This window comes from Folsomia candida, unplaced genomic scaffold (assembly GCF_002217175.1).
Source record: "Folsomia candida strain VU population unplaced genomic scaffold, ASM221717v1 Fcan01_Sc001, whole genome shotgun sequence".
Classification (NCBI taxonomy): domain Eukaryota; kingdom Metazoa; phylum Arthropoda; class Collembola; order Entomobryomorpha; family Isotomidae; genus Folsomia; species Folsomia candida.
In genome coordinates this window covers 5,678,690-5,705,557 of record NW_019091193.1, presented here as the reverse complement: position 1 = coordinate 5,705,557, position 26,868 = coordinate 5,678,690, and the positions used below count along the sequence as shown (strand labels likewise).

Below are 26,868 nucleotides of genomic sequence, written 5' to 3'. Positions count from 1 at the left end.
ATCATAATTTATGATGATACTGAACCTCATTTTATCAGGCCAGGCAATAATTCAGAACCAGATCGTAAATAAATAAGCAGATGAATTTATTTATTTATAGACGATCCCTAATATGGATAGCAAGTTGCAAAAATGATGTATGTCATTTATCACCGTATAATTTTTGGTTGATTGCGTAAACCTACCCAAATCTGCATAATAATATGTATCATGTGTTGCTCGAATCAAGGTGAATAAAATATTCAACTGCATCATGCAATTTACTTATATTTCGATTGTTAAACTAGAGCATAGTAAACTTTTTGCGCTCCTCTGCAAATAAATACATATAATTATTAGATATATCGATATATGTACAGATACAACAACCTAAAAGCTATATACATTTTTGGTATAAATTTTATTTGCTTAATTAACATGATCATAACAATAAATGAACCAACCAGGTAAAGTTACTTCTGATAATTTTACACGTAAAGCTCGTAAGATTGAGTGATCATGAAAAAATAGATAGATCTCTCCCCAGGTGGGATGTGTGTGAGACCCGTATCACTGGTGTGATCAGCACCAGTGGTACGGGTTACAACGGTCTAGCAGGATATTAAACAAACTTTTGTTTTATTTTGCTTCATCAGGCTTTAAGTAAATATTGTTGTCTTCTGTTAAAGTTTAGGTTTAAATTACAAATTGTTGGTAAAAATGATAAATAATATTTAAGGAACCTTTATAAATTATGAAGCTTAACTATACATCGCCATTCTATAGCTATGTACGGTGTTATCCTTTTGAAATGATTCCAACATTTTCAACAGCATTTCCTCTGCCGTCTTTTCACTTCCCACGAGTACACCAGCCTTGCTAATTTCCAACTCTAGTTCCCCTTTAAGATAAAGCGCGTCTATTATATCGAGCTTGTCATGGGCGCAAGTGTCGTCAAAGTAACGCAACGCTGCTGGGTATGATTGTAGCAGAGGAAGAAACAGCTCTTTGTACGCTTCCTGGGTGGGATTGACCATTTCGAAAGTGCGTGAATTCCCCGTTCCTATTACATAATTCAGCATGAAAATTTACAAATAATGTTGCACTATTTGTTTGCCAACTTAATTCATTACCTTTAAAAATGGATGCAAATTCTGGCACTAATTCAGACGATGGGACACTCCCCGTCCCCAGAAGAAGAACATTGCCCTCCCCACGAAATCCGCCGATCTGCTCCAGGATAAATTCCACGACTTCGGCTGCAGCGTCGCCCAACTTCGTTAATCGTCTCTCAAGTTTGTCAATACCCGGGATAAATAAAATACTTGTTTTTCCTTCACCCGGGTTGAAAACTTGATCGAAGGTGGATCCCAAGTCGGACTGGTTTGGAACACCGGACAGATCCAATGTGAAAGCGATAACGTCTCTGAGTTCATGGCTGGATAAGAGGGATGGGATTAGGTGGGCGTGAATGGATTTGAGCTAAAAAAAACATGATGAAATCTTTGCAATTAATGTTTTTTACAGGTAGAAATACAACTGCATAGTTCCACAAATCTATTGCTCATATAACTGTTCGAAAATCATGTTAAACTTCAACATGAAAGGATGGAAAGATATCAAAACAGCAATTAACATTTTGAATATGTGGCACCATTTTTGTTGATTTACTTTTTTTTCGGTATTTCCCCAAATGTAGAATGACTTCAAACTGGACGCCTTTTCCAAGAAGCTCCCACATTTTATGCCCTTCCCACGAATTAATGGCAGAATTTTAGCTAAAATTGCGCTCACAGTTCCTTCCAACAGTTTGTGAAGAGCGTTTGGCAATGGTTTCGAAATAAGGGCTGAATCTCCAAACACATTGGTTCGGCTTGGTTTCATTGTTGACATGGATTCGTGCCAGTCGCAGGGAAGGATGTCAAAGTTTTCGAATGTTGGAGTTTTCGTGGTACGGAGTTCATATTTCGGATTAAGGGCGGTTTCCGGTTCGGGTTCCTCGACTTTTGATGATGAGAAATGGCGACGTATTGCAAAAACAAAAGTTTGTCTGCAAACACATGTACATAAATACATTTGCAAATGTGTAAATTGGTAAATGACAATGAATCATTAAATGGCATACCGACAAAGCTGTTCTAAATCTGCGCCTGACCATCCTTCAGTTTGTCTCGCTATTTCCCCGAGAACTTCTTCCTCATTTCCCTTCTTCCAGGCTTTCGTGTGAATTTGCAAAATCACTTTTCGCCCATCTAATAAATATGTATGAATTAGTACGAAAGTTGAAATTTATAAATTAAATACGTTCATACAGTTGAATTGTCGTACCTTCTTTCGGAACATGAAATGCGACTTCCTTATCGAATCTTCCCGGTCTCCTCATGGCTGGATCGATCGACGTGAGCCGATTAGTCGCCGCAATGACGAATACTTCTCCCCGCTTGACTGTGTCCATCAGTCCGAGCAGTGTCGCCACGGTTGAATTGCTCCACCGACTTGATTCCCTATTATCTCGACTTGGGCAAAGACCATCCATCTCGTCGAAAAAAATAATTGATGGTTTGCACCTTTCCGCCTCGGCGAATAATTCGCGCAAGTTTCGCTCAGTTTCGCCAACGTAGAGGTTGAAGCAGTCGGAAGCCTTTTGGTAGAAGAAGGAAAACTTGGCTTTCTTAACTGACGAGCTCGTTAAACGAGTCAGCTCAGCGGCGAGAACTCTTCCAAGAAGTGTCTTTCCTATGAATCGTACGTAAAATTATGAAATTGACAAACAAAATTTGACCTAATTTTACATAAAATTATTTGTGCAAAAATTAGTGATTTAGTAGATGAATTTTAAGACAAAATTTGCAAACAAAATGTTGCATTATGTAAAAAATGGGATGATTTTACTTTTGGTAAAAATTGCTTACAATTGTTAGTGTATTAAAATCATACCTGTTCCCGGTGGTCCATGGAAAAGTATGCCCCTCACAGGATGAACCCCCCACTCTGCTAAATTATCCTTATTCTGGAGCGGAAACAGGATGTTTTCCTTGACCCCTTTAATTTGTTCTTCGAGTCCACCCACGCTTGAAAAAGTTAGCGAGGAATCCACTGGGGTCATAAAACGGAAACTTTCCCCCATGTCGACGTCGACATCCTGCCCGGCGTGGATCCGTTCACCTCGAGAACCGGACCTTCGCGAGCCGGCGGCAGCAATCTGGGATTTGATAGCGTCACAAGCCTCGACCCAGTCTTCCTCGCTGGGAGAGATGCCATCCAAGATGGATTTGTCCACTGAAAAATTTGTAAAAGAATTGTTAACAACTTTTGAATATGTAGATACGCATGTATTGTATTGAAATTTTGTTAAGTTAAAAAATAATGAGGGTACTCAACCTTCGCGTATCTCGCAAATTAAGCATAGCAACATAACTTGCCAAGTTTTGCGAAACTTGCGAGATTTTTCAAAACTTTTGCTGGAAAACCATGGGATTGTTTTTCCGCAAATTTACCCAGCAATAGGATATGTTATTATTTCGTAAGCTTATTTCTCACAACCCATCCGCATCCACCAGCAAGAGAAATTACAGAAATCCATGGAAAAAACATTGAAATAGGTATTTTTAGTAGATTTGCAAGATTGACGAGATTTGCCAAGTTATATTTTTCGAACCCCCTCACGACAGAAATATTTTGATCTTCGCAAGTTTGCTAAATAAATGAGTTGCGATGCGAAATAAGACGTTGTCGTGAGTACGCCCAATATTAATAGTTATTTTTAAAAAGTTCTAAATTATGATAATTGTTTTCCATTCTATTTCGACAATTGAATCTGAAAAACTTTGTACACATTGCATCCATCTAATAAAATCTATTCAATTGGAGAACAATAAGATAAGTAATTTTTTATAAATATGCTATAAGTACACAAATTTCTAACTACATAAACCTGAAAAACTTCTTTCATCCTATAAAATATATATGCAGCACAATATGGTTGCAAAATAATTGAATTGCTAATACCTTTCAAATTATCGGGTCTATTTGCACACTTTTTGCAACCCCCAGCACGTCCTTCCTTTAAAGCTCTCCCCAGCGCCGAACGATACGCCATTTTTCCAACGCGACGCAATTGCTCAAGGTGGAAGGAGTCACTTAGCTCGGTAACCATGTCAAGAATTTCAATACTTGGTCTGACCGTCCAGGAGGATGTGGTCTGCTTTATGATCTGAGTTCTCGTCTCGTCATCAAATTTGGTAGGAAAAGCCAATTTCAGTTCGAAACATAGCTTATGTGTGGCAGGAACTAGCGAGAGTGAGGGGACTGTGGCGATAACAATGACATTCTCGGTCGACCCCAAGTTTTCCATTTGTCTATTCACTTCCGAGATGAAGGATTCGTCGGGACAATCTGAATAGAAATTTTTAAATTTATAAAAATGTATAATCTAAGTATTTCATGGAACATTTTTAGATAATTTATATTTAGAAAGCTAAATATATTTCCTTTATGGAGGGATATTTATATTTTAAATACAAATTGTAAAGTTAAAATCTCATTGGGACGGAAAATATCCCACTCAAAGCATGCTGGAAGTGTCCAAAGTTTGTATTTCTCCGTCTCACCGAGATATTTAATATTTCGTCGCTTAAATTTCAAGTACATAGAAATGTAACTAAACGTATTCAACAATTGTATGGAATTACGTACATAAGTCGTTGTTATAAGACGGATATGAAGAATTATGAATATCCTCGAAAAGGATGATACAAGGGGCCTCCTTTTTCGCCTCGGTGAACAATTCTGCAACAAATTTACTTCCGTCTTGGGAATATTTGGCGAAAATTTTCGTTTTGGGTTGTTCAAAGAATTTGAAACTTTTCTTCTTCTCCCCTTCTTTACCCATGATTTTGTCATCCGACACCTTATCTTTCTCAACTTGCCTCATGACACGAGACAATTCGGAGGCCAGTGCTTTCGCAAGATTCGCCATTTCTGGGGTAGCCGGTCCATGGAAAATGATCCCTTTCGCTGGCGGAAGTCCAACTCCCAGTTTGGCGAAGAGATCTGGATTTGCGGCCGGAATTAAAACATTTTCTCGCAAGAATGAAACTTGTTCTTCTAATCCGAGCAGGGATTCCATTTCGAATGAAAATTTGTCCGGGTCGAAGGTTATCTGACAAGTTTGTGGTGTCTCATGGTCATCATTTTTTTCTGTTAAATAATCAGCTAGCTTGTTCACGAAAGTGTCTATACCCTGTGCATCTGTTGGCGTCTCTGTTGCATCTACGTCTTTGGTCATCAAGTCAAGGTTTGTTCCTTCAGCGGGCTTACTTTCTACATTTTCAGCCACAGTTGGTTGGGGGACAGACAAATCTGGGGGATTTGAATCCGGAGAAGAAATATTCGTATCCTCGTCCACTTTTTGCGCATCCTGATTGATTGTAGAAATGGTTTTTTCCAAAGAGTCCACCTTCGCTTGAAGTGTGGTTATCGTACTGGGTTCGATTCCAACGACCGTTTTCCACGCGAAGGAAGAGAGTTTTCCGAGCAGGGTGGAAAGCATGGCGAAATGGAATTTTATGTTATGACGAAAGAAGTATGTATGTATACGTAGATAGTTTACCACTTAAGAAATCGAAGCACAAATTCACTTCACCACGGGCATTAATCTTAAAAGAGTTCCCTCGTTGAACTTTTCCGGTTATAAATAAGTACTTGGCAGAAATTAAATCCGTGAATCGAAAACGTTTGGTAGCAAAAGGTGTGTACGCAGAATGTACATGACCAGAAGTAAATGATAATTTAAAGTTGTTGGTACACATTTGACATTGGGACACAAGTAGTGATACTAATGTGATAGCAAACGTATGCATGTACGTACGAAGGAGACAGACGTCGTATTTTACCAAGAAATGGGTTCGACTGAGGATGAGAATGAATGTGGATTTGTATGGATATTTTTTGATGGCTATTTAGTTTCATATCTTACATTGGTTACTCCTCGTGTTGAAATATTTCAGACTGATGAAATTAAGTGGTCAGTTGCGGTGAGTATTATTCATGGTTTTCGTATATCACATGGCTTCACATGACTCGTGAAGATATGTATTTTTTATCAGTAATTTCTTATTAGATGCATTTTATTAGTCTAATCTATTTAGATAAATATATAAATATCACAATATCAATAAGACGAAATTTAACTATGTATGAATTTACAATCGCATGGCGAGATCAGCTTTGGAAACACGTTCGAAAAATTTCAGAGCTTAAAACGAAATGTTATAGTCTAAAGTCCGTGATTAAGTTCTAAAAAAATTGGCTTTGGTTATACTTGTAGTTTTGAAAAACAAGCATTAGTGAGAAATGTGATCAAATTAAATCAACACCCTTTACAATGTGTCCATACTGACACATCATATGTACGTATATCTGCATAGAAAAATAAATGCATACGAGTGATAAATAATTAGATTTCAAAGAAAGGTGATGCTGAAATTTTATACACATTTTGTTACTCTAGGAGATACAGAGGGTTTACTGTAAATTTTTCTTAATTCATTGTCTATCAACAGTGAGATAGTCCGTGCATACGTATTTCATGAGCAATTATTTAAAGATGCAGAGGTGGTGATGTAATAACCTTCGAATAGGTATAAAGAGTATAAACACGCGATGATGGGCTTCCATGAATAGTTGTTATATGTATGCTATTTATTGCATATGTACATACACATATGCAAGTATACGTCTCTGTCATATGTATGCTTAAGATGAAATCATAGATATCATTCCTGCCTTATTAAACTTCACCTACGTATTTAGTAAACTGACTGACGGATGGTACTGATTTACCTAAATTTATCCAGTCATGCAAAAATTTAGAACCGGATCATTAACCTCTTTACTACCAAGTACACACATTTGTGTAGTATTTTATTTTCCGTTGAGGACGAAATACCCAAATATGTGTACTGGATAAATTACATTGACACTAAAATTTCTTTGAAAAAAATTTCTTTGGTATTTTGTGGAATGGCAAAAAGTTGATTTTTTTCTTCTGAAATTTTCGCTATACCGGCCAATGTTAAAAAGTGTATTTTTGGTTTTTTCGTCAAAAACTCAACAATTAGAAACTGGCTGAAAATTTTAATTGGTTGTTATCAGGTATAATTATGAAATTAACATAGTACTGAAGGGAAATTTTATTTAAAAAAAATAGTAGTACGAAGAGGTTAATATGCATGTAGATGAATTTATTTATGAATTATTTTCCAATATGAATAACAAGTTGCAAGAATGATTTTTGACTGATGGCTTAACCTCAATCTGCATATCATGTGTCGCTTGATTCAAAGCGAATAAGATATTCGACTGCACCGTGCAATTAATATTTCGACTGTTGAACTAGATAATATCAAGGTAAACTTTTTTGCGCTCGTCTGCAAATCAACGTATTTAATTGTTATTAGATGTACAACCAAACAGTTGTATAAATTTTTGGTATGAATTTTATTTGCTTAATTAATATGATCATAACAATAAATGAACAGGGTAAAGTTACTTCTGATAATTTTACATGTAATACTCGAAAGAATGATTGATTATAAAAATATTTGTAAAGTTTATTCAAAAAGTTGATTTCTTCGATTCCTGCAATTCTTAGGAAGTTTCTTAAGATAAAATAAAATACGAAACACTAGATGAACAAAAAATTAGAATTTTGAAATCATGATGCTTCGAGGTTCAGAAAATGGTCCAGCCCGTCCATCAACATCGATCTGACAAACTACAAAAACGTATCGTTTTCCCCTCTCGAACTGTAATTATTTACATGATTACTCATTAGAAATATTTGTATAGATATACTAATTAGACAAGTTCGTTAAGCACCTTACCGTTGTTAACGTGCAAGTTGTCAGTCCGAAGTTAGTGTTTGCCTTGATTTTTGAAATTATCCTCCACTCCGGCTTCCCCATGGGGGACATGGCCAAGAAGTAAATTTCATAAAATGCTATCTTAGCTTGGTCACGTGATTGTGCAGTTTCCCAAGATAAAATTATTTCCCCGGAATCGTTTGACCCCAGTGATAAGGTCGGCTGAAGTGGTGGTTTCTTTTGAGATGATGAAATTCCAGTGATTTTTGAGGATGATGTCTGTGTAAAAAAGTAAGGACATTCACGATTGGCATGGTTAAATTGTGACGTTTTCAACTTGAATAAAATAATGTGTGGAATGTGGAGTTAAACTACATATCTTACCAATTTGTAAGCAATCTTATCGGGGACGATTGTCTTGCATGGACTTAGATTTTCAGGTTTGGTTTGGAACGATGGTCTCATTTTATGGAGAGGTTCAATAGAGCAATTAGTGAGTGTATTCCTAAACTCTGATACACTTTTCTGCTCCAAGCTTCGTTTTACGGTACCCTTCCGAATGGAAGGTTTAGTTTTAGTTGAGGCGTTATGAGTTAAATTGTCTATCAAGTCATGTGATCCAACCTTATCGGCAGGCACTAAAATCAAGTTAGAAATACTCTATTATACAAATATATCGACAGTTTTTGTTAATTCACGGAAGGATTTTTGCATACCCATTTGCGATATTCGCAAGGCGTCCTCGCTCTCAGATCGGCTAGAATCCATTGCATCGGTTTGGGTATGCATGTCGGATACTGATAATTTATCGGTCTGTGTTAATTGAGTTTTATGTTCAGCCGGAGGGGATGGTTTACAATTATTCCAGGTATTAGACATGTCGATTTGTAGGCCCACATTTCTGCAGAGTTTGATTGGTCTGGACAAGTTTTGCATGGATTGGACAGCCTCTGATTTTTGCAGGAGGAGACTGATCGCTTCTCCCATTTTCGATAATCTGAACAATAGAATAATTTGTAAATTAATTAAGATACGTTTACATGACATGAATATTTCCGATGGAATTATTTAAGTCACGAATGTTCAACTACAAACAAAACACATAAATTTTTCGGAATTTTGTAGATTCTACGTATTCTATAACTGTATTAGCGACGAAATAATAAGATATGCAACTTACCTGCTTGTTGAGCGTATCAACTCTACTTTTGAGCATTTCCTTATGATTTTCAAGTTCCATTATTTTCCTCTTGAACTTGCCCTCTTCAGTCTCATAGAGTAAAATTTGCACAATTTTCGCCATTACGAAGTCTTCCAACTCAGCTCGAGTCATGCGTTTCACCTTCGTGACCAATTCTCCAGGTGGACATGCATTGCTGTATTTCTGCATCAACGGGTCTCCTGATTCCGTTCGCATTCTCTTCCTCTTCTTCATGGGGAGGTTGGGAATTGCTGCAAAAGGTGGAAAAATAGTTAAAATTTGCTCACTTTTTAAATTACGCGATGCGAATTGGATGTACAAAATAAATATGCTCACTATAAAGTATTGTTTCTTTATCTTGATTCGTTATGGAAGTTGGAGACATATTAATGTATGTAGTTAAAAGTTAATTGTGAAAATGGGTAAAAATTCAAAAATTAAGTATGCACGTAATATTATAAATCAATATGTTAAAATCTTGCTTTACAGACTGATGTGTATTTCAAGTGCGTACCATGAAAGGTGAAGGTCGAGTGGAACATTGAAATAGAAAATGTAAATTTTTACGATTTCTGCACCTACCCACCTGAACTACTACCTGAAGGGATTAAGAAATGTGAACCTGGGGTGTATCTCATGGGTCACAAACTCATTGTAATATTTATATCTCTGTACATATCTCTTTGTGCGTTGGCGAGGTGCGAATACGAATAATTAATACATCGTGGTTCGGTGACATTTTTCTAAGAATAAGACATTTCGTATTACTCATTTGTATGACTCATAGGTAAACAGCTATACTTCAAAATAGCGTGAGTCATGTAAATTTGACACTTACATGAATAAAGATTAGATTAATATGCTCAAAATAATATCTGTAGAATGAAACATGATAAGTATTTGTCAAACTTGACCTTAAGATATTAAAGATATACGTATACACATGTATCTATTTCAGGAAGTTTTCGAAAATATTTTTTTAAAATTAAATTTCATATAGGGTATGATCAAACAACTACATGCATTTGCATTTGTATGTAGGAAAATCCTAGAAGTATCAAAATTGGATGAAAATTGAATTTTTGAAAAAGATTTGAACGCAAAGCTTTTACGTAGTAATTGTTATTAAAACCTTTGAAGGGTTGTGGTGGGTGCAAACCCTCCTCCACTTTTCTTACACTTATTAATGCATATAAATAGTACTACAGCATATCCAAAGGGCGTCAATTTCACAAACTTCCCTCCTTCTTAGGAGGGGAGCTTGCGAGGTTGATAATAACAGATCCTGATGCCCTTTGGATATGTGGTAGGGTCCCATGAGTGTACTAAAACCCTGAAGTGGTTTGACTCCATGGCCACATTTGCGCCCGCCACACCCACTCAAAAATGCCCAAAAAACGCTTTCACACCAGTTTTCACTCACTCAAATCCACGCCAAAAATCCAATTTTACTCAGATTTTGCAATTTCTTTCACCATTACACTCCCAGATAGTTGCTTTCTTCAATCCAATATCAAACTCAATATTTTCGAAATTTTTAGTATTTTTAAAATTTAAAATTCTGAATGAGCATTGTTGTAGTAATCAACAACGCAAATTATCCCTGCGAAATAATCATCAGCAAAATTGAGTTTGATATTGGATTGAAGAAAGCAACTATCTGGGAGTGTAATGGTGAAAGAAATTTCAAAATCCGAGTAAAATTGGATTTTTGGCGAGGTTTTGAGTGAGTGAAAACTGGAGTGAAAGCGTTTTTTGGGTATTTTTGAGTGGGTGTGGCGGGCGCAAATGTGGCCATGGAGTTAAACCACTTCAGGGTTTTAGTACACTCATAGGACCCTACCACATATCCAAAGGGCATCAGGATCTGTTATTATCAACCTCGCAAGCTCCCCTCCTTAGTAATGTGCATTCCTTTCATTAATCTATGTAGGCCTATGGTATCAGTAGAACAAAATACAGTAGTTAAATTCAGCCAGTCAAATATATTCTTATTTCCTGAAAATTGGCCATTCCTCAAAAAGATTTATCGCCTGACGATTTTTGTTCAACTCAATACCAATAATTTTACAGCATTAATTTAAGAACTACAGTAAGCAAAAGAATAAATCGTACCTTTACGTATTTTTAATTGCGATATGAAACCACGCACTTAGAGCTTCGGTGCTCTGCACGTTGTTGTATAAACTCATAGGCGAATAATTCCTCGTCGCAGATTTTTAAGGTCACCGCACGGTCAAAGGTCAGAACTTTTCCAGCAATTCAAAATGAGAGGCCAAAATGAAAACTTCATGGATAATTTTTTTTGGACTTTCCAACATTTTTTATTGAATGCGGCAAGGCTTCACGAAAAAAATGAGCTATCATACGACCGTGTACGATTTTTTTGACGCCCACAGGAATTTTTCGCCATGGACAGTTTTGAGGGCTAAAATCGTGACCGTGGCGAAATTCAAAGAATTTAAATATACAAAAATATATATTCGATGGTTATATGTTTTTGTATATTTAAATTCTTTGAATTTCGCCACGGTCACGATTTTAGCCCTCAAAACTGTCCATGGCGAAAAATTCCTGTGGGCGTCAAAAAAATCGTACACGGTCGTATGATAGCTCATTTTTTTCGTGAAGCCTTGCCGCATTCAATAAAAAATGTTGGAAAGTCCAAAAAAAATTATCCATGAAGTTTTCATTTTGGCCTCTCATTTTGAATTGCTGGAAAAGTTCTGACCTTTGACCGTGCGGTGACCTTAAAAATCTGCGACGAGGAATTATTCGCCTATGAGTTTATACAACAACGTGCAGAGCACCGAAGCTCTAAGTGCGTGGTTTCATATCGCAATTAAAAATACGTAAAGGTACGATCTATTCTTTTGCTTACTGTAATTCTAAGAAATTGTTTTAATAAATAATCGAGATGCAATTGTCTTAAAAATGATGCAAATCAACGATTTTTCTTCATGCGAATACCAATAACTTTATAACATGTATTATATGGAGATTTGAAAATTAATTTGCGTAATTTAAGTTCATCCGTCTAACTTTAAGGGAACAGGCAACCTGATTAGTTTCCTGCGTAAGCTGATTTTATTGATTAGTGCCACGTGGCATCGAGGGCTTCCCATCTAGAATTACAGACATACATACATATTGTTCTTAATCGGTTTTACATTTCATAAGGACTTGTTTATCAAGTTTTCATGACTGGCTTTCCTTCTTTCTTTCCTAATAATCAATCAATCTACATAACTATGTCTGTAAAGCAATCAATTATACTAGTTTAAATTAATCCTTACCCAATACCTCCTAGCTCAACTTAAATTATTTAGTAGATATTTATCAGTATGCATGCATATTATTTGTATGTTTGGACGTCGTCAAGTGGAAGCTTTAATACACATGAAAATACGCTAAACATTGAATAGATATTTTTCATATTGAAGTAGCTCCAAATAATTCTGGTTCCTAGAATTAGTCAACAACTAGTCTATCATGTCGAAATCGTACACTTCGAAAAACGTTCCACTTCTCTCGACTCAGCTCCTGGAAACTTATTCGGCCGCTTTTGACACCCCGTTTTTTGAACGACGCCCCATAGCTTGGAGTGTAAAGCTAGAGCGATTTACCATAAGTAGCCCTATGTCATGTAAACTGTACTGGTTTAACGTATTTATTATCCTCGTCTTCATGAACGGCAGTTTCACATTAGTAATTTTAGCAAGGCAATTAATTTACGGCCAAAACACTTCATGGATTGGAATTTTCTTCCCACTTTTCGGCTTTTTGATAGGAGTTCAGTTTGATTTTATGTTGCTTACAACCTACTACGCCCCAGAGGTGACGAATTTACTGCAAAATTTGGTCACATTTGAACAACGGGTACTAAACGGTAATCATTGGTACTGTATTTATTAATGGTGGTAATCTTTATACCTTAAAATTGTCAGAATATCTGTATTTTTAATTTCAGAGTCACTACCACACATTCGAGAAGGCGCACCACGTTACAAAAATCTAATTCTCGCCTTTAAACTACAAAACCCGGTGTTAGTCATCTTTACCTTTGTTTTTGCTGGATTTGGCGTCTATCTAAAAATGTGCCCACACGGTTACCTTTTTGAAGAATGGTACGGACCTTATCTAGAAAATAATGGATGGGCGCGATGGACAATGCGGCTTCTCAGCTATGTCACCATGGTCACTGGATGTTTGGAGCAATTGCAAATTTGCGCAATGTTTATCGCATTCATACCAACGATAATTCTTTCCTGGGAAAGAATTGAAAATCTGACCAGCCAACTTCCCACGACAACTGAGACACAGTTTTCCAATGCGGTCATAAATTATCGGGAACTTCATGTGCTCGGAAAAATTGGCAGGGATTTTGTAATGAGCGTGATGTTGCAAATGTTGTGGACATATTCTTTCGTTTGTTCTGGATTTACGTACGTGACGATTAGGTTGTACGGGACGATGCCAACAATTATTTACCTTCTAGCTCCGTACACATGCCTGGTAGTATTTTGTGTAGCTTATTTTCTCCTCAGAGGGCTTGAAGGGGTTAACAAGAAATGTGTTGAGGGTTTAGCGAATTTGAAATTATGTCGAATTCGACGATCGCTGGAGAGAAGGGTGATAAATTCAATACCGGTTTCTGCCATCCAATGCGGGCTGCTAGGATATAAAATATTTCAAATTGAGGATGGTTACAAGCTGGAATTTTTTGCTAGCGTAATTGACAATACGTGGAATTTGCTTTTGTCCTTTCCCAACGCGTAGGGTTAGTGAAAATGATGATTTAAAGCTTAAATGGGTTAGTGCTAATTGAGTGAAATTGTAATGTCTGAATATATTTATGTGCTACATATATGTGTACATATGTATGTATGTCCATGTATATCAGTATTTCTTGATACATGTACTTATAATAATAATAATAATAAAATAATAATACTTATGTATATGTACTTATAAATACCTGTGTTGTGTATATACGTTCATACGTATGTACGTTACATGCAAAATATGAATAACCCAATAAAGACAATGTCGTGTACAAGTACATGTACATAATTATTTCGGTTGCGTATTTGTAAAATTTGTAATAATGATACATATCACACCAGATCGTAATCACCATCCGCAATTCTGTCCATTTCGACCATGCAGTCGTATCATCTCCAGCATTTCGTAAAACTAAAGAACTGAAATGTATAAACGCCCTTTTCATTATAAAGCACATAGATATGTAGGTACGACGCTAACGCTGTTATGTGTACATATATAAAAAAAACTAATCTCTCAATTGCTCTCTGTAAACAGGCATACAAATGCGAAGGCAATTCGCATATATAGTCCTTTCAAAAAACATATTAAAATATAACAAAATTAGGAAATATTTAAAAGTTTTTTAAAAATTTCCGAGAAAGTCAACCAATCGAGATAAGTTTTCCTGCGAAAATCAGACGTGGTTTTATATTTTTTTTAAGTTTGTAAACTAATTTTCATTTCACAGAGAATGATTTCCAATTCCACCAAAGACTGCTGCTTCGTTATTACCTAAAATTTGTGAACTGTATGGACTCTGTCAAGTCATATCTTATTTAGCTGTAGATTGAAATAGTCAATCAAGGCTTTTAAGCTTACGTACATATCATCATCATCATACACATTCCCACACGTACAGATATTGGCTTACCCGGATTTCGCCAATATTGATTTTTTTGTTCACTCATCCGACGAATAGTTCTATATATTGAGTTACCTAGAGACTGGGCACCTGTAGAACACCGAATCCGGGCTTTTCCACTTTCACCACAACTTTCTCCAACTCATATGTGCTCTTTTGCACATCTCTCTTCCAGCCACCATTTCATCTGTTCCGATCTGGTGGAGCAGAACAAAGTTGAAAATATTTTAAAATTTATACAGCCATATTTTTCAGTTATTTCAAAAATGTCTCAATTTCCCGATACATATCTCCCCCTGAACAGTTCGGTTACTAATCAACTCGATCCATATCCTGATTCTCCGACCAATGCATCGTTTATCCCACCGCTGGGGAAATTCTTCATCGTGCTTATCTTGCCCATGGTCACGTCATCCGTGCTGGTTTATCTGTACAAGATCGACGAGTTGGACCCCGCCGCGAGACAGGTAAGAAATAATTTACTCCTTTTTTCAACAAAATGTATCTGAATAGGTTCTCCAATCTCTCATTTCTTGTGTTCATAATAGTTGGTGTGGGATCGATTTCCAGGATTTTTGTTGGCAATTGCACTTATTTGTTCCGTGGTGACGTTGCTGTACATTTTGTGCATGGCGAATATTAAAGGTGAGAAAAATTTTGAAGCGTAAGTCCGTACAATTTTCTGTTCAATTAGTAATTTAAGTGTATTTGTATTACTTTGAATTTTCTTATAAATTTGGATTCCTTGTATATATTGCAAATTCGGCAAATGTAATTTGGTTATGTTTTTTTGCAGCCCGAAAAGAATGGAAAATCAAGGACAGCTTCCTCCTTCCTCAAGGTGGGAGAAAAATGCTTGGTTGCGACGCTATATTTGTGCTAAGATGGTGCGAAAAAGAGCAAAATTGCTGGGTTGGCGTGTCTCGTGAGAAACTAAGGACGGATTTTGGAAAGTTCTTGTCAAGATTCTTTCGAGTCATTGATGATAAGCTGTGTCGAATTTGGGAAGACGTTAGTAATATTTACCTATTTCAATTAAACCGGAATTTTGAATTAAGTAAAACATTTTCGTAATATTTTAGAGAGTTCAGAATGACCTGGAAATCTATATGATGGTCGGAAATCTGTTGGCAACTGCTCCGCCACCTGGAGATGAGGAAGTTACCGCACGATGGATCAAGTTCATGAAGGAGATGGATCGGTTTTTGGAGAAAAGGTAAAGATTTACAGTGAAAATTAGGTTATCTTGTTCAAATTGCTTTGAGTAATTTGATTATTTTATGGTTGCTGAATTTCAGAGAGAAAAAGGGAAACTGAAAAGCTTGAGTAGATGCAAATGGATCAATTGACCTAGAATTTGACTCATATTTTGATATACTTCTCTAATATGCATACTAAATATGCATAACTTGAACAAAGAAAATTGACAGCTTTGTAGTATTCCTGAATATGTAGATAGCAGAGAAGAAATTGAAATATTTATGTAACATTATCACATTCCAGCTAGATAGATAATTCAATGTGCTAAAAAAGTACCTATAACGAATCCAAAGTAACCTGACATATGTACATACTTATGCGTATGCATTTATTACTCTGTATTTATCAAGTTTTGTAAACCAAGTGATACTCGTAATGCACATATTTACATGCATACTTGTGTATACAATTAATTGTCACTTGATTTATAAATTTTTAAACTCTACCAATTTGGTTTCAATGCATGATTTTGATAAAACCAAATATTTTGATCGTTATGAATTTTTGTTTGTTTCTGTTTTGAAAATATGCACGTGCCAAAAATAAATATGTAAATGCATCTCTATTTCTATATCCTTCGAATACAGGTGACGATAGCTTAAAAAAGTTTTTTATGTGCATACTTACATATTTTATGTAGATACTTCTATGTTTTTAAGTGTATTTACATATTTAGATGAACTTGTCTCCTTGTTGATGATAAAAGTAATAAAAGTAAATGAATCCAGAATCCAGTGAACATATTCAGTAACACATGGATGACAATATATGTAGTTCATGGGAGAAATATTGCTTACCAGCATTAAATTAATGTGCATTAACGTAATTCATGACACTAATTTGAATTTCATCTTCATTTGGCTTACTTGTACTTAATTCAATTTACCTGAATAAGTAACGAAAGAAATAACTGAAGAACAATGTCCCATATAATACATAATTATCAATAAAGCTATTTGCTCGTTTAATACATACGGATCTGCATATTTTCTAATTAGACAGTTATTTACAAATCGATAAGCCCGGTATTTTGACAGTGCACATATTAAGAAAAACGAAGGAATCTCCAGTATTGTGTCGCGTAGCGTATGAGTCAAGGTCAGCTTAATCGAAATGAAATCGGAATCCGAAATTATAATTTGCCGGCTCATGCATACATCGGTACTGCATAATTGTACCCAAACAATAAAGCTACAAGTATGTATATTCACATTATTACATGAATTTGTGGGGAAGACCTATGCGAGTGGTTACGAGTGTAATTAAGCAATATATCTTAAAAAATATTTATCAAGGATAGCAAGTTTTATGTGCAGCACGTTGAGCAATTGGTGACTTTTTAGCTGCTTCTGCAAATTCCTGCTGTTATTATTATTCACATACGATTACGAAACTTCCTTACTTTAAGAACACGTGCAGGTTACAAAAATGTCAAGTTTCGTTCTCCCTTCATTGACACGTATGCTAAAGGTCATACAGTGAGTGAGAAAAAAGACCAGAATTTTTCGAGGGAGTCAAATCTAAATCGCCAATAATTGAAAATTACGCATAAGTGAATAAAAGTGAAAAAGAAATACGTATTTCAGTTTAAATTTGATAAAACATGAAACCGAGCGTGATAAATATAATAACATTTGCTGTGATAAGTGGGCTTCAATCCCAGGGTAATTAAATTATGATTTGTACACACGTAATATCTAATTAACGTAATACTAATATAATTACCCGGTTTACAGGTACGACTGAAGCGGCCTTGTTCTCCAATTTGGGTCCATGCCCCCCTTTACCAGATTTTCCCCCCACTTCCACCTACACTTTACGCCCCTTCAAAACATACTCGTCCGACGTAGTCATCCCATTTTCCTACTTTTCATCCCCACGGGACGCTTCTGAAGTTTTAAGTCTAGTCAACTGGGCGAAGAATGCGGGTTATCGGGTCCGTGGGGTGGGTCAGATGCACAGTTGGAGTCCCGTCACCCTCTCAAAATACGAAGAGGGCACCCTTTGCCCGAAATTTCTCCTAGTCGATACCACAAAATACTTAACCGGCATAAAAGTCACGACTGACTTTAACACTTCCCTGCACAGCGTCACACTCGGCCCAGGGGTTACATTGCGACGACTCTTGGAAACCCTGGAATCCCATCAACTCGGAATTTTCTCCTCTCCAGCGCAAGGTGACCTTTCCGTCGGTGGCATGCTGGCCGTTGGGGCGCACGGATCGGGAATAAAAACAACCACCCACTCCAAATCGCTGGGTCATTCGTATGGAACATTTAGTAACCTCGTCCTCGAGATGGATGTCATCGGATGGGACAACGATACTGAAAAATATGTCGTGAAAACCCTGCCACGATCACATCCGGACACGAAAGCATTTCTCGTCAATTTGGGGAGGACGTTTGTAACCAGGGTGAAAATACGAGTTGGCGCAGATCAGATGTTAAGATCGCAAAGTTTTTTCACAACTGTTCGCCAATTATTTGGCAGGGGGGATTTGGTGAGAGATGGTGATAAGCCAAACTTGGCAGACTATTTGGATTCGTTTGGGCGAATACAAGTGCTCAGCTTAGAAACAGGGAGTGATTCAGGTGTGCTTCTTTTTGGGTGGCACTCCGAACCAGAAAAGCCGGCCGGGTCAAGGTTAACAAAGACCCCGTACAATTACATTTTCGGGAATTATCTCCCTGGTAACAAAATTTTGAAGTGGTTACTCGCTAGAATTCCACACATTTGGAGGTTTTTCGCTCGTCTCTCATTTCCTATAAATATTGCTGTGTCGAGTCTCGCTGGCTATCAGGATTACTGGGGCCTGTCAAAAAACCATTTGTTATACAATTCAAAGTATGTGCCAATCATAAGGCCGAATTCGTTCGTGTTGGTCACATCCCGTCAAAATTTTCAAACAGTTGTCTCAATTATACGGAAAGGCTATGACGATTTGGCCTCGGAGTGGCATTCTCGGGGGGAATATCCGGACGCGGGCTCGTTCGATATTCGAGTCTGTGGGGTGGAGGATCCCGAAAATATTTTGGCACAGGGGGCAGAACCGCCCATCTTTTCACCGGCAAAACCAGTGCCAAGTCATCCCGAGTATGACATCGTGATTTGGTTCGAATTTGGCACGTATCCCGAGACGAGAAAAGCTCAGGAATTTGTGGCGGATTGGCAGTCACTTTTGTATCGTGATATTCATCACGTGTATGGCGTTTTGAGGGTGGAGTGGGCAAAGGGATGGGGTCACACGTGGGAGAAGGCGTGGAGTAATGAGACTATTTTTGACACCTTGCCACGCGTATTGTCATCTTCGGATGAACTAAAAGAGTGGAATTTAGGAGTGGAAATTTTAGATAGGTATGATCCTTGGAGGATTTTTAGTAATGGATTTTTAGATAGGATACTTATCAAGGCGTAGTTTTATGTATATTAAGTATTTTTGTGTAAGATGATCGAAAAGTAGTTAGTTTGTCATTTGATAATTTAAGTATTTTATTTAGGAATTTATTAAACTCTTCATAACCAGTATTAAATGTGATGTTTTTAAAAACTGATAATGTTGTAAATCACTTGCATAATCTAATCATAAAAAATGTTTTGTAAAGCTGACACGAAATCATCAATATCTTTCTTCTGCAAGAGAGAATTTACACAAATCCGGATGCTTGGTGACAAGTGGGAATTTGCCTTCGTTCCTCCCGGAGAGACTTTACCCACTGCTATTTTGTGGTTGATTTTCAACTGAAATTAATACCAATACAGTAAGTAAATTGTAGATATGTAGGATGATATAAAGCAGGTATCTACATAATTACCGATTCAATGGCCCTGTCCAAAATGAGAGATGCCTCATCCATGGAAATGCTTGGGTTTTTAACCGACAAATGTTTCACTGGAGAAATTGGATCACTACAAATGCGTAGTTGATTTACTTTCTCCAACTCCCTGAAATACAGCCACATTCGAATTTATAAAGACTCATCGCATGAATATCAAAAGGTACCGTGCATGAATTAATAATGCAAACAAATTGAAATTTTCTAGACCTAAGTTACAATCTCAATTCGTGATGACATAATTTATGCACGGTCCATGATTTCACATCACCACACCTGTGCATTAATTCACAGTTTTTTCGGAGCCTCACTAAATTGGAGTTGTCCTCTTGTAGCATTTTCAAACCCTCGTTCACCACACTGGTAAACATTGGGGGTAAGGCCGTTGAGAATATGTGACCTGGAAATTAACAGCTTGAGTTTGAATTTTGGCGATAAAGTCACCCTTGTGCAAGGATTAGTGAGTACTTAAATTATTATTAAAAATAATATGCAATATGTACATAAGTACCCACCATTTCCGTAAAATCTCTGGAAACTAGCGACAACTGTCGAGCCGGCAATAAATCCCCCATAAGATGCAAACCCTGCTTCAAACGTGCCACAAATAACGTCCATATCCGTTGCCTGAAAATTTGAGGTAAATTTTTCCATCAAAATTTTGCACATTTAAATGAGTAAATATTTTGGATTGTACTTTAATCCCGAAATGTTCCGTGGCTCCTCTCCCAGTTGCACCAAGCACGCCGAAAGAGACACTTTCATCCAAGAGGATTCGGACTTTATGTCGTTTGCACAGATCGTTAATTTCTCCGAGGGGACAAAGCGTCCCTGTTTGAGCGTAGATGCCTTCAAGCACACAAAATCTTCTCCTTTCCTGGTTCTATACAGAACGATTTACTTATTTCAGATTAAATATATATGTCAAAGGTTGTTTTCGCAATAAAATATGTAGCATTGTTGATAGATCGAAAATTTACGAAAATTTAGGCGTCTTAGCAATTTTGAGTTAAAAATTGAAGGATTATGTATCAAACGTATGTAATCGTGTAAATACATGGACGAAAGTATGCATGGGGTAAATTTTGGGAAAATTGAGATTTTGTGATCTAGCTGAGGAGATACATCCTGAGATACATTTCTTAAGGTAAGAAATTTCTACGCTGTTCAACATGAAACTCCTTTTGTGATTACATATTTTTACACAATTTCATGGAAATAACTGTATTTTATATATAACATTGTTTAATAAGTTAGTATTTAAGCATTACGTTGGTCTCCTCCTGTTCCAACAGTCTTGCGAGATGTTGAACATCGTTAGCTTTAAAGTAGATTATCCTACTTTTACTTAGGCCAAGACCCAGTCGGATGGAGATGTTGACTTGCTCATCGCTATGGTACAAAATGAGACCCTGTAATTTAATTAATTCGCCATTATGCAAATGTAATACGGAAATCACTCTTACACAAAAATAACGTCTCCTGGTCCAGCATAAACTTGAATCGCAGATAGCATCGCAGTGAATGTAATATTATACGTGACACAGTCATCTACTTGCAAAAATTTTGCGATATTGCGGTCCATTTCTTTGTAGACGTCTGCGTAAATTACAGGTTTATTTTACCTCGTTATAAATATTTGCTAAATGAACGTTCATAACGCGGGATAGCAGAACGTCTTACGTAATTTATTTATTCACTAATTACTAACCTGCACTTCCGTAAAAAATGGGAGGGCCAGACGTTCCAGGGCCAAATTTTTGCACACATTTCTCAGCAGCCGAGTTAAGTCGAGGATGTTGCGAAACTCCGAGAAAATTTGGCGTCGCGAGGTTAAGATATTTTTCAGAGGCTAGGATGATGTATTTATCTACGACTCCGGTCGTAATGGGGGTCGTGGTAATGGGGCCTTTTGCGTGGGAACTTTTGGAAGTCAACGAACCAGGTTTGTAGTTCCAGGTAGGAGTAGCCGTATGCCAGTTATTTTTCAACTCCTAAGTAAAATTGTGCAAATGTAAAATCCTTATGACACTTTTTTGACTTAACCGTATACAAACCTCTCTCTTTTTGTCCAGCTTAGATGGAGTGGGAACATTTAGCACCCAACTCAAGATTGAAACCAACTTAAGTAAAGAGAATATATTTAAAATATTATTTAATGGCTTATGACGTACCGATAATTCCAAAAATATGACTTACGTACCAGATCTGCAGGGGAAAATAAAGGCATCATTCTGTCTAAAATTATAAATATATATTGAGAAATATCACCTCGAGTTTCTGCGAAAAATGTAGAACTTTATGAATTTGCGTTGCGTTGCAACTATGTAGATATGCAATCGTAGGTTGACGATACAAAAATAAATTCGAGTCTGCTTAGAGTTGAGATACAAAAATGCACGGGATGTTAGCAATTTCGCAAACTTATGGTCTCATTTAGGAAATTCCAGGCAATAGATGGATACGTAGCAATAATTCCCACGATATGCTAGTTCAAATATGTAGTTCGTTGTAACATAAGCATGCTGTACATAATTGTAATATGTAAATAGGAGAGGTTGGAAAGTTTTTTCCTTTCACGTGTGCTGATTTAAGATAGAGATTACATGATTTTTTGTAAATATTTTCCATACTAAAATATGGAAAATTTGCATCTCATCCGATTTTGAAAATATTATCTTTCATAAAATTATTCCGATAATTTCTCCTGTACAATTTTACACCTGAAGAAGGGGGCAGTTGAACCCTGAAAGCTTGTGAATAAACCACTTCAAAAATGTCATCCATACGATCTGTTAATTCTACCCTACATACTAAAATAATCTTTTTCGTATCAAGCGTTTCGTAAGATATGTAAATATATATGTACATAAGCGTATGTTATGTTATACACATAAACATGAGCACAAAAACTACTAGCGTCCACGTGTACATACATATTTACGTAGATACAAAACAATGTCGTGTTTTTTCATCATTTTCTTCATTAGATGGATTATGCTTTTAAATTATGTAGTATTTGTGTTTAATCGAATCGGAAAAATTCTCTTATGTATATATCATGCAAATTAATAAATTTTGAGTTACATAAATATAAATACGTACATTTTTAATTGTACTATACTCAAAAACGTGTTCCCATACATACGTATTCCGTGCATGCGTGATACGCTTATAATTATGAGATTTTGATTCATAGTTGTAGATAGCTCGACATTTCATGAATCTTCTTTCCAAAAATAATTTTCGCCGAATTCTCCGCAATCTTGGAATCTCTCAGGTAAACTAGATCGGCCACTTGGGTCAGTTGGGTCACAACCTGATAATCAATCAGATTAGATCAATTAATGAGTATACTGATAACATCTACATGGCTCGATCTCTTTATGTACATATATACTCTCCATTCGCACACAGTAGAACTTTTACAGAAATTTAGATTTCTGAGAAACTACGGCACTGTCAGTCTCAAGTTCCCTCAAATTATGCTGACGGGGTACTTTGAGACTGGCAGTGCCGTAATTTCTCAGAAATCTCAATTTCTGTAAAAGTTCTACTGTGTGCGAATGGAGAGTAAATAGGAAATGGACGGCTCGCTAAAAAAATGACAGCCACACATTTCGATAATAAAAGGACTCACATAATCCAATGATTCTTTGGAGTGAGCCGCACTCATACAGAATCTCAGTCTGCCCTCCGTAGTGCCGACGGCGGGGTGTGACACCCCCGTAGCCAGGACACCCCTATTTCTCAACTCCCTCAGAATAAACCCAATCTTTCCCATGTTTGGACAAGCCACACAAGCCGACGGCGAGTCCAGATCACCGTAGACGAAGAACCCACGCTTTATCAGCTCCCCCTTGAAATACGCGGAGTTGCTCTTCAACCTCGCCAACCGGGACTTACCATCCTCACTCATTAGGGATTCGATGGCGCTGATTATTTGCTGCGCGATCGGTGGTGGCATCGCAGTAGCGTGGAGGTGAGCATAACCATTTTCCCGCAAATGCTGGACGAGTTGGCGGGAACCAGCCATATATCCACCCGCCGCCCACAAACTTTTTGAAAATGTGCCCATGTAAATGTCCACTCCGCTTGGGTCGCAGTTAAAATAGTCCACGATCCCATCTCCGTTTGGTCCCATGGCGCCGAAACTATGAGCTTCTTCGAGGTAGATGTAAAACTGAGGGGGAAAGTAGTAGTAAAGTTAAAATTTATGTGAGATTATGTCGAGGAGGGAGAACCACAGACCTTGAATATTGCTTTTAGCCTGAGGAGTTCCGGAAGTCGCAAGATAGAACCGTCCATTGAGTAGACGCCTTCAACGATAACGATTATTTTCTCAAAATTATGAACCTCTCCAGATTGGAAAAGATTCAAGAGCAGTTTCTCCAAGTGGTGTAAATCTGAGGAGAAGATGCAGATATTTTTTTCGGACTTTATTGTCTTTATTGTCTAACATTTCTACCATTATGCCGGAATACACGAACTACTGCTTTTGACAGTCTCAGCCCCATAATCACGGACGAGTGGTTTTTAGCATCGCTAAAAACTAAGGTGTTCTCATCCATAATTGCCGGAATATTTAGGGCATTCGTAGCGAATCCTGACCCACACACGATGGCGTCTTCAACCCCCAAAAATTTAGCTACCAATTTCTCCAATTCTATGTGAACAGGAAATTCGCCAAATTCACTGCGAGTGCTGCAGGCTGTCAAGCCAAACGTATGCATGGAATTAATCACCTCGTCTGAAATTTGTCCATCATTTGAGGCAAATCCGAGATAGTTAAATGACCCCATGTCGACACAGGTGATCTGTTTTCCGGTGTAACTAAATTTGATTTTTGTAACTATTTTTTAACTTGATTTTTTTTGTTTTTTTTTAGGTTTTAGTAACGATGACTCACTCGCACGCCCACCCTCCGTTGCCGTCATTCACGAGTTTGCGATCCTGAAATGTGACAAATTCACCTGGCACACTGATCATTGAGGTGTAAACCAGATCTCGCATTCGTCTAATCCAACATTGAAGAAACAAATTTGATCGTAGTGGTGGATAACCCTGGATTACATAATTCGAATTAACGGAATAAATATTTTTGCGTTATGAATTTTTTGACTTATTTAAATCACCTTCCTATCTTTCTCGGCGTCTGGTGTAAAAATGGATGCAACGATCGACACCAGGAACGTGACTCCACCTGAAATGCGTGCTAGAAATGGCTCCAGGATCCAGTCGGGTCCATTGGTTTCCAAATTAGTGGGGAAAAAAATTTTCGAAAATTGGGATTGCGGCATATTTTTTTGTATAATTTTGACTCGTACAAAGTTTATAGAGCCAGCATCACTGAAATGAGAACCTTACAAACTAAAACATTTATACGTGAGTATATACAAATCGAAGAGATTTGATATAATTAATTTTTATCAATGATCAGTTTTTTACGGTGTATTGTGTAGCACTTTTTCATTCAATGAAGTTAATTAGGAATAAAAAATCCACGCTAATTAATTCAATAATAAAATTGTGCTGTTTTAATACTTTGTTATCGTTTCAAAGCAGTGCCCAAACTTGCCTGGCCCGGCCCTGGGGATTTTTTAGGCCCGGCCCCATTTATTATTTGGCATTTGTGCGTGAAATTTTGAGTCTAAAAAGGTATCTTTAAAACAATTCTGATCGTAAGCAAGTCAGCAAAAGAATTAACAAGATGTCAATATATTGATTGTGTTGACTTCAACCACTTCTTACTTCAACGTTACAGAATTATGATTGTGCAATCTTTTTTGGAGGCGAAATTATTTATAACCACTTCGAAATCAAAGGCATTCAATCGTTCTTGCCAATTGTTGACCTCAGATAATTCTTGATTATTTTCATCTGCAAAATGGCCCCTCATTTGACGGAACAGAAATGGGCAGACTGAGAAACATCCTCAGTGCCATCTCGAAGTTTAGATACGCACACGCGAGACCATTAATATGTATATATGTAGAATTTTCAGGATATCCAAGGGTCCTAGTTTAATTAGGTCTTTTTCAACTTTGTTAAACGCCGACATAGTAGTGCCCAGACTTTGAACTTCGTTTAAAAATGTAGGGCCGCAAAACCCGCATGGGTACAATTTGCGTTATTATACCTTACGCGCTATAAAGTTTGAAAATTGAACTATTTAAGAGTTTTTAAAAAATTATTTTGATTTGTTCTTCGAACTATCATTTTCACCGAAGGACCTGGTATGCATCTGCATTGTGTACAAATAGGTGCAATAGCTCCAGATTTTTTAATGTCTTCGGTGATACAAAATCTACCCGGTACGTTTCTTTATTTGGTCAGCAAAAATATCGAAATCGAAGTTGGGCTTATCATTTTGACTGCACAATTTCCTGCTTTAGTAATTTAGTAAAATCAAGCATGTCCTGTTTTCGCCCTGTGACAATGTGACATAGGGTCTTACACAAAATTTTCAGGTTAGCGACGAATGGTCGACAAACGTTTCGTCGAAACCTGATTAGTCGACAAAACAGATATGTGGTCGGCAGAAAATTGGTCGAAACAGTGTATATGTCGAACATGTCATACTGGTCCCCAACTTAAAGTGGTCGACAACATATTAGTCGACCAACGTTACAAGTTTTAAGTAATCCTTGCATGGGAAGATGTATAATTTTATTACTACTTATCCAGAAATTCTGCCAAAAGATAGCATTACATCGATAAGTGAAAATTGCAGTCGCATAAGTTAAAAATATTACCATATTTGATCCAAATTAACATTTTTCTATCACGGTATGTGGACTTAGAATTGATACGCCGGGCTTGTTTCTCCCAGATTTTTTGCAACATGCACAATTCCGCACATCTATCAAATACACAAAGTTTTAGTTCAAAACTCGGGCCGATACGAAAAAAAACCATCGTTTTTAATTTTAAAATAATTACTTAAAACAACTCCATTTCCCATAACAGAATAATGCGTTATGCAGGAAGACTGCAAATCAATTGATTTCGATGTGGATATGGAATAGTTTTATTTATTTT

At 37.0% G+C, this 26,868-nt stretch overlaps 7 protein-coding genes across 8 annotated transcripts; 2 read left to right on the top strand and 5 right to left on the bottom strand.

The window, feature by feature from the left end:
* Nucleotides 1-234: 234 nt before the first annotated feature.
* LOC110863525 (uncharacterized AAA domain-containing protein C31G5.19) lies at nt 235-5,852 on the bottom strand. 2 transcript variants are annotated; one of them, XM_035854766.1, is made up of 9 exons: nt 5,221-5,386; nt 4,675-5,140; nt 3,988-4,374; nt 2,917-3,258; nt 2,308-2,715; nt 2,105-2,231; nt 1,651-2,029; nt 1,113-1,461; nt 235-1,042 (listed from the first exon to the last, which is right to left on the bottom strand). In XM_035854766.1, exons 1-9 carry the CDS (start codon nt 5,248-5,250, stop codon nt 741-743), a joined length of 2,790 nt encoding a protein of 929 aa, XP_035710659.1. In that variant the 5' UTR covers nt 5,251-5,386; the 3' UTR covers nt 235-740. The 2 variants fall into 2 exon arrangements, with proteins under 2 accessions (XP_035710659.1, XP_021968555.2); XM_022112863.2 differs by having other exon boundaries at nt 4,675-5,852.
* Nucleotides 5,853-7,460: 1,608 nt separating this feature from the next.
* Nucleotides 7,461-9,593, bottom strand: LOC110863614 (activating transcription factor 7-interacting protein 1). Its single transcript, XM_022112964.2, has 6 exons — nt 9,382-9,593; nt 9,025-9,296; nt 8,561-8,841; nt 8,229-8,482; nt 7,866-8,123; nt 7,461-7,787 (listed from the first exon to the last, which is right to left on the bottom strand). Exons 3-6 carry the CDS (start codon nt 8,829-8,831, stop codon nt 7,683-7,685), a joined length of 888 nt encoding a protein of 295 aa, XP_021968656.1. The 5' UTR covers nt 8,832-8,841; nt 9,025-9,296; nt 9,382-9,593; the 3' UTR covers nt 7,461-7,682.
* Nucleotides 9,594-14,878: 5,285 nt separating this feature from the next.
* On the top strand, nt 14,879-16,271 carry LOC110858547. The gene is made up of 5 exons (XM_022107400.2): nt 14,879-15,201; nt 15,283-15,379; nt 15,531-15,745; nt 15,817-15,950; nt 16,033-16,271. Exons 1-5 carry the CDS (start codon nt 14,881-14,883, stop codon nt 16,049-16,051), a joined length of 786 nt encoding a protein of 261 aa, XP_021963092.2. The 5' UTR covers nt 14,879-14,880; the 3' UTR covers nt 16,052-16,271.
* A 1,117-nt stretch (nt 16,272-17,388) lies between these two features.
* LOC118433976 lies at nt 17,389-19,543 on the top strand. The gene is made up of 2 exons (XM_035846532.1): nt 17,389-17,658; nt 17,731-19,543. Exons 1-2 carry the CDS (start codon nt 17,598-17,600, stop codon nt 19,407-19,409), a joined length of 1,740 nt encoding a protein of 579 aa, XP_035702425.1. The 5' UTR covers nt 17,389-17,597; the 3' UTR covers nt 19,410-19,543.
* Nucleotides 19,466-22,210, bottom strand: LOC110863391 (serine palmitoyltransferase 1). The gene is made up of 10 exons (XM_035846533.1): nt 22,031-22,210; nt 21,885-21,950; nt 21,539-21,821; nt 21,294-21,426; nt 21,099-21,219; nt 20,525-20,710; nt 20,343-20,454; nt 20,104-20,227; nt 19,807-19,936; nt 19,466-19,732 (listed from the first exon to the last, which is right to left on the bottom strand). Exons 1-10 carry the CDS (start codon nt 22,058-22,060, stop codon nt 19,571-19,573), a joined length of 1,347 nt encoding a protein of 448 aa, XP_035702426.1. The 5' UTR covers nt 22,061-22,210; the 3' UTR covers nt 19,466-19,570.
* A 760-nt stretch (nt 22,211-22,970) lies between these two features.
* On the bottom strand, nt 22,971-24,227 carry LOC110858456 (serine palmitoyltransferase 2). Its single transcript, XM_035846700.1, has 3 exons — nt 24,079-24,227; nt 23,468-24,010; nt 22,971-23,146 (listed from the first exon to the last, which is right to left on the bottom strand). The coding sequence occupies exons 1-3, from the start codon at nt 24,133-24,135 to the stop codon at nt 23,021-23,023; spliced, it is 726 nt and encodes a 241-aa protein (XP_035702593.1). The 5' UTR covers nt 24,136-24,227; the 3' UTR covers nt 22,971-23,020.
* A 48-nt stretch (nt 24,228-24,275) lies between these two features.
* Nucleotides 24,276-25,127, bottom strand: LOC118436149 (serine palmitoyltransferase 2-like). The gene is made up of 3 exons (XM_035853522.1): nt 24,963-25,127; nt 24,737-24,891; nt 24,276-24,660 (listed from the first exon to the last, which is right to left on the bottom strand). Exons 1-3 carry the CDS (start codon nt 25,125-25,127, stop codon nt 24,276-24,278), a joined length of 705 nt encoding a protein of 234 aa, XP_035709415.1.
* Between the last annotated feature and the right edge of the window lie 1,741 nt (nt 25,128-26,868).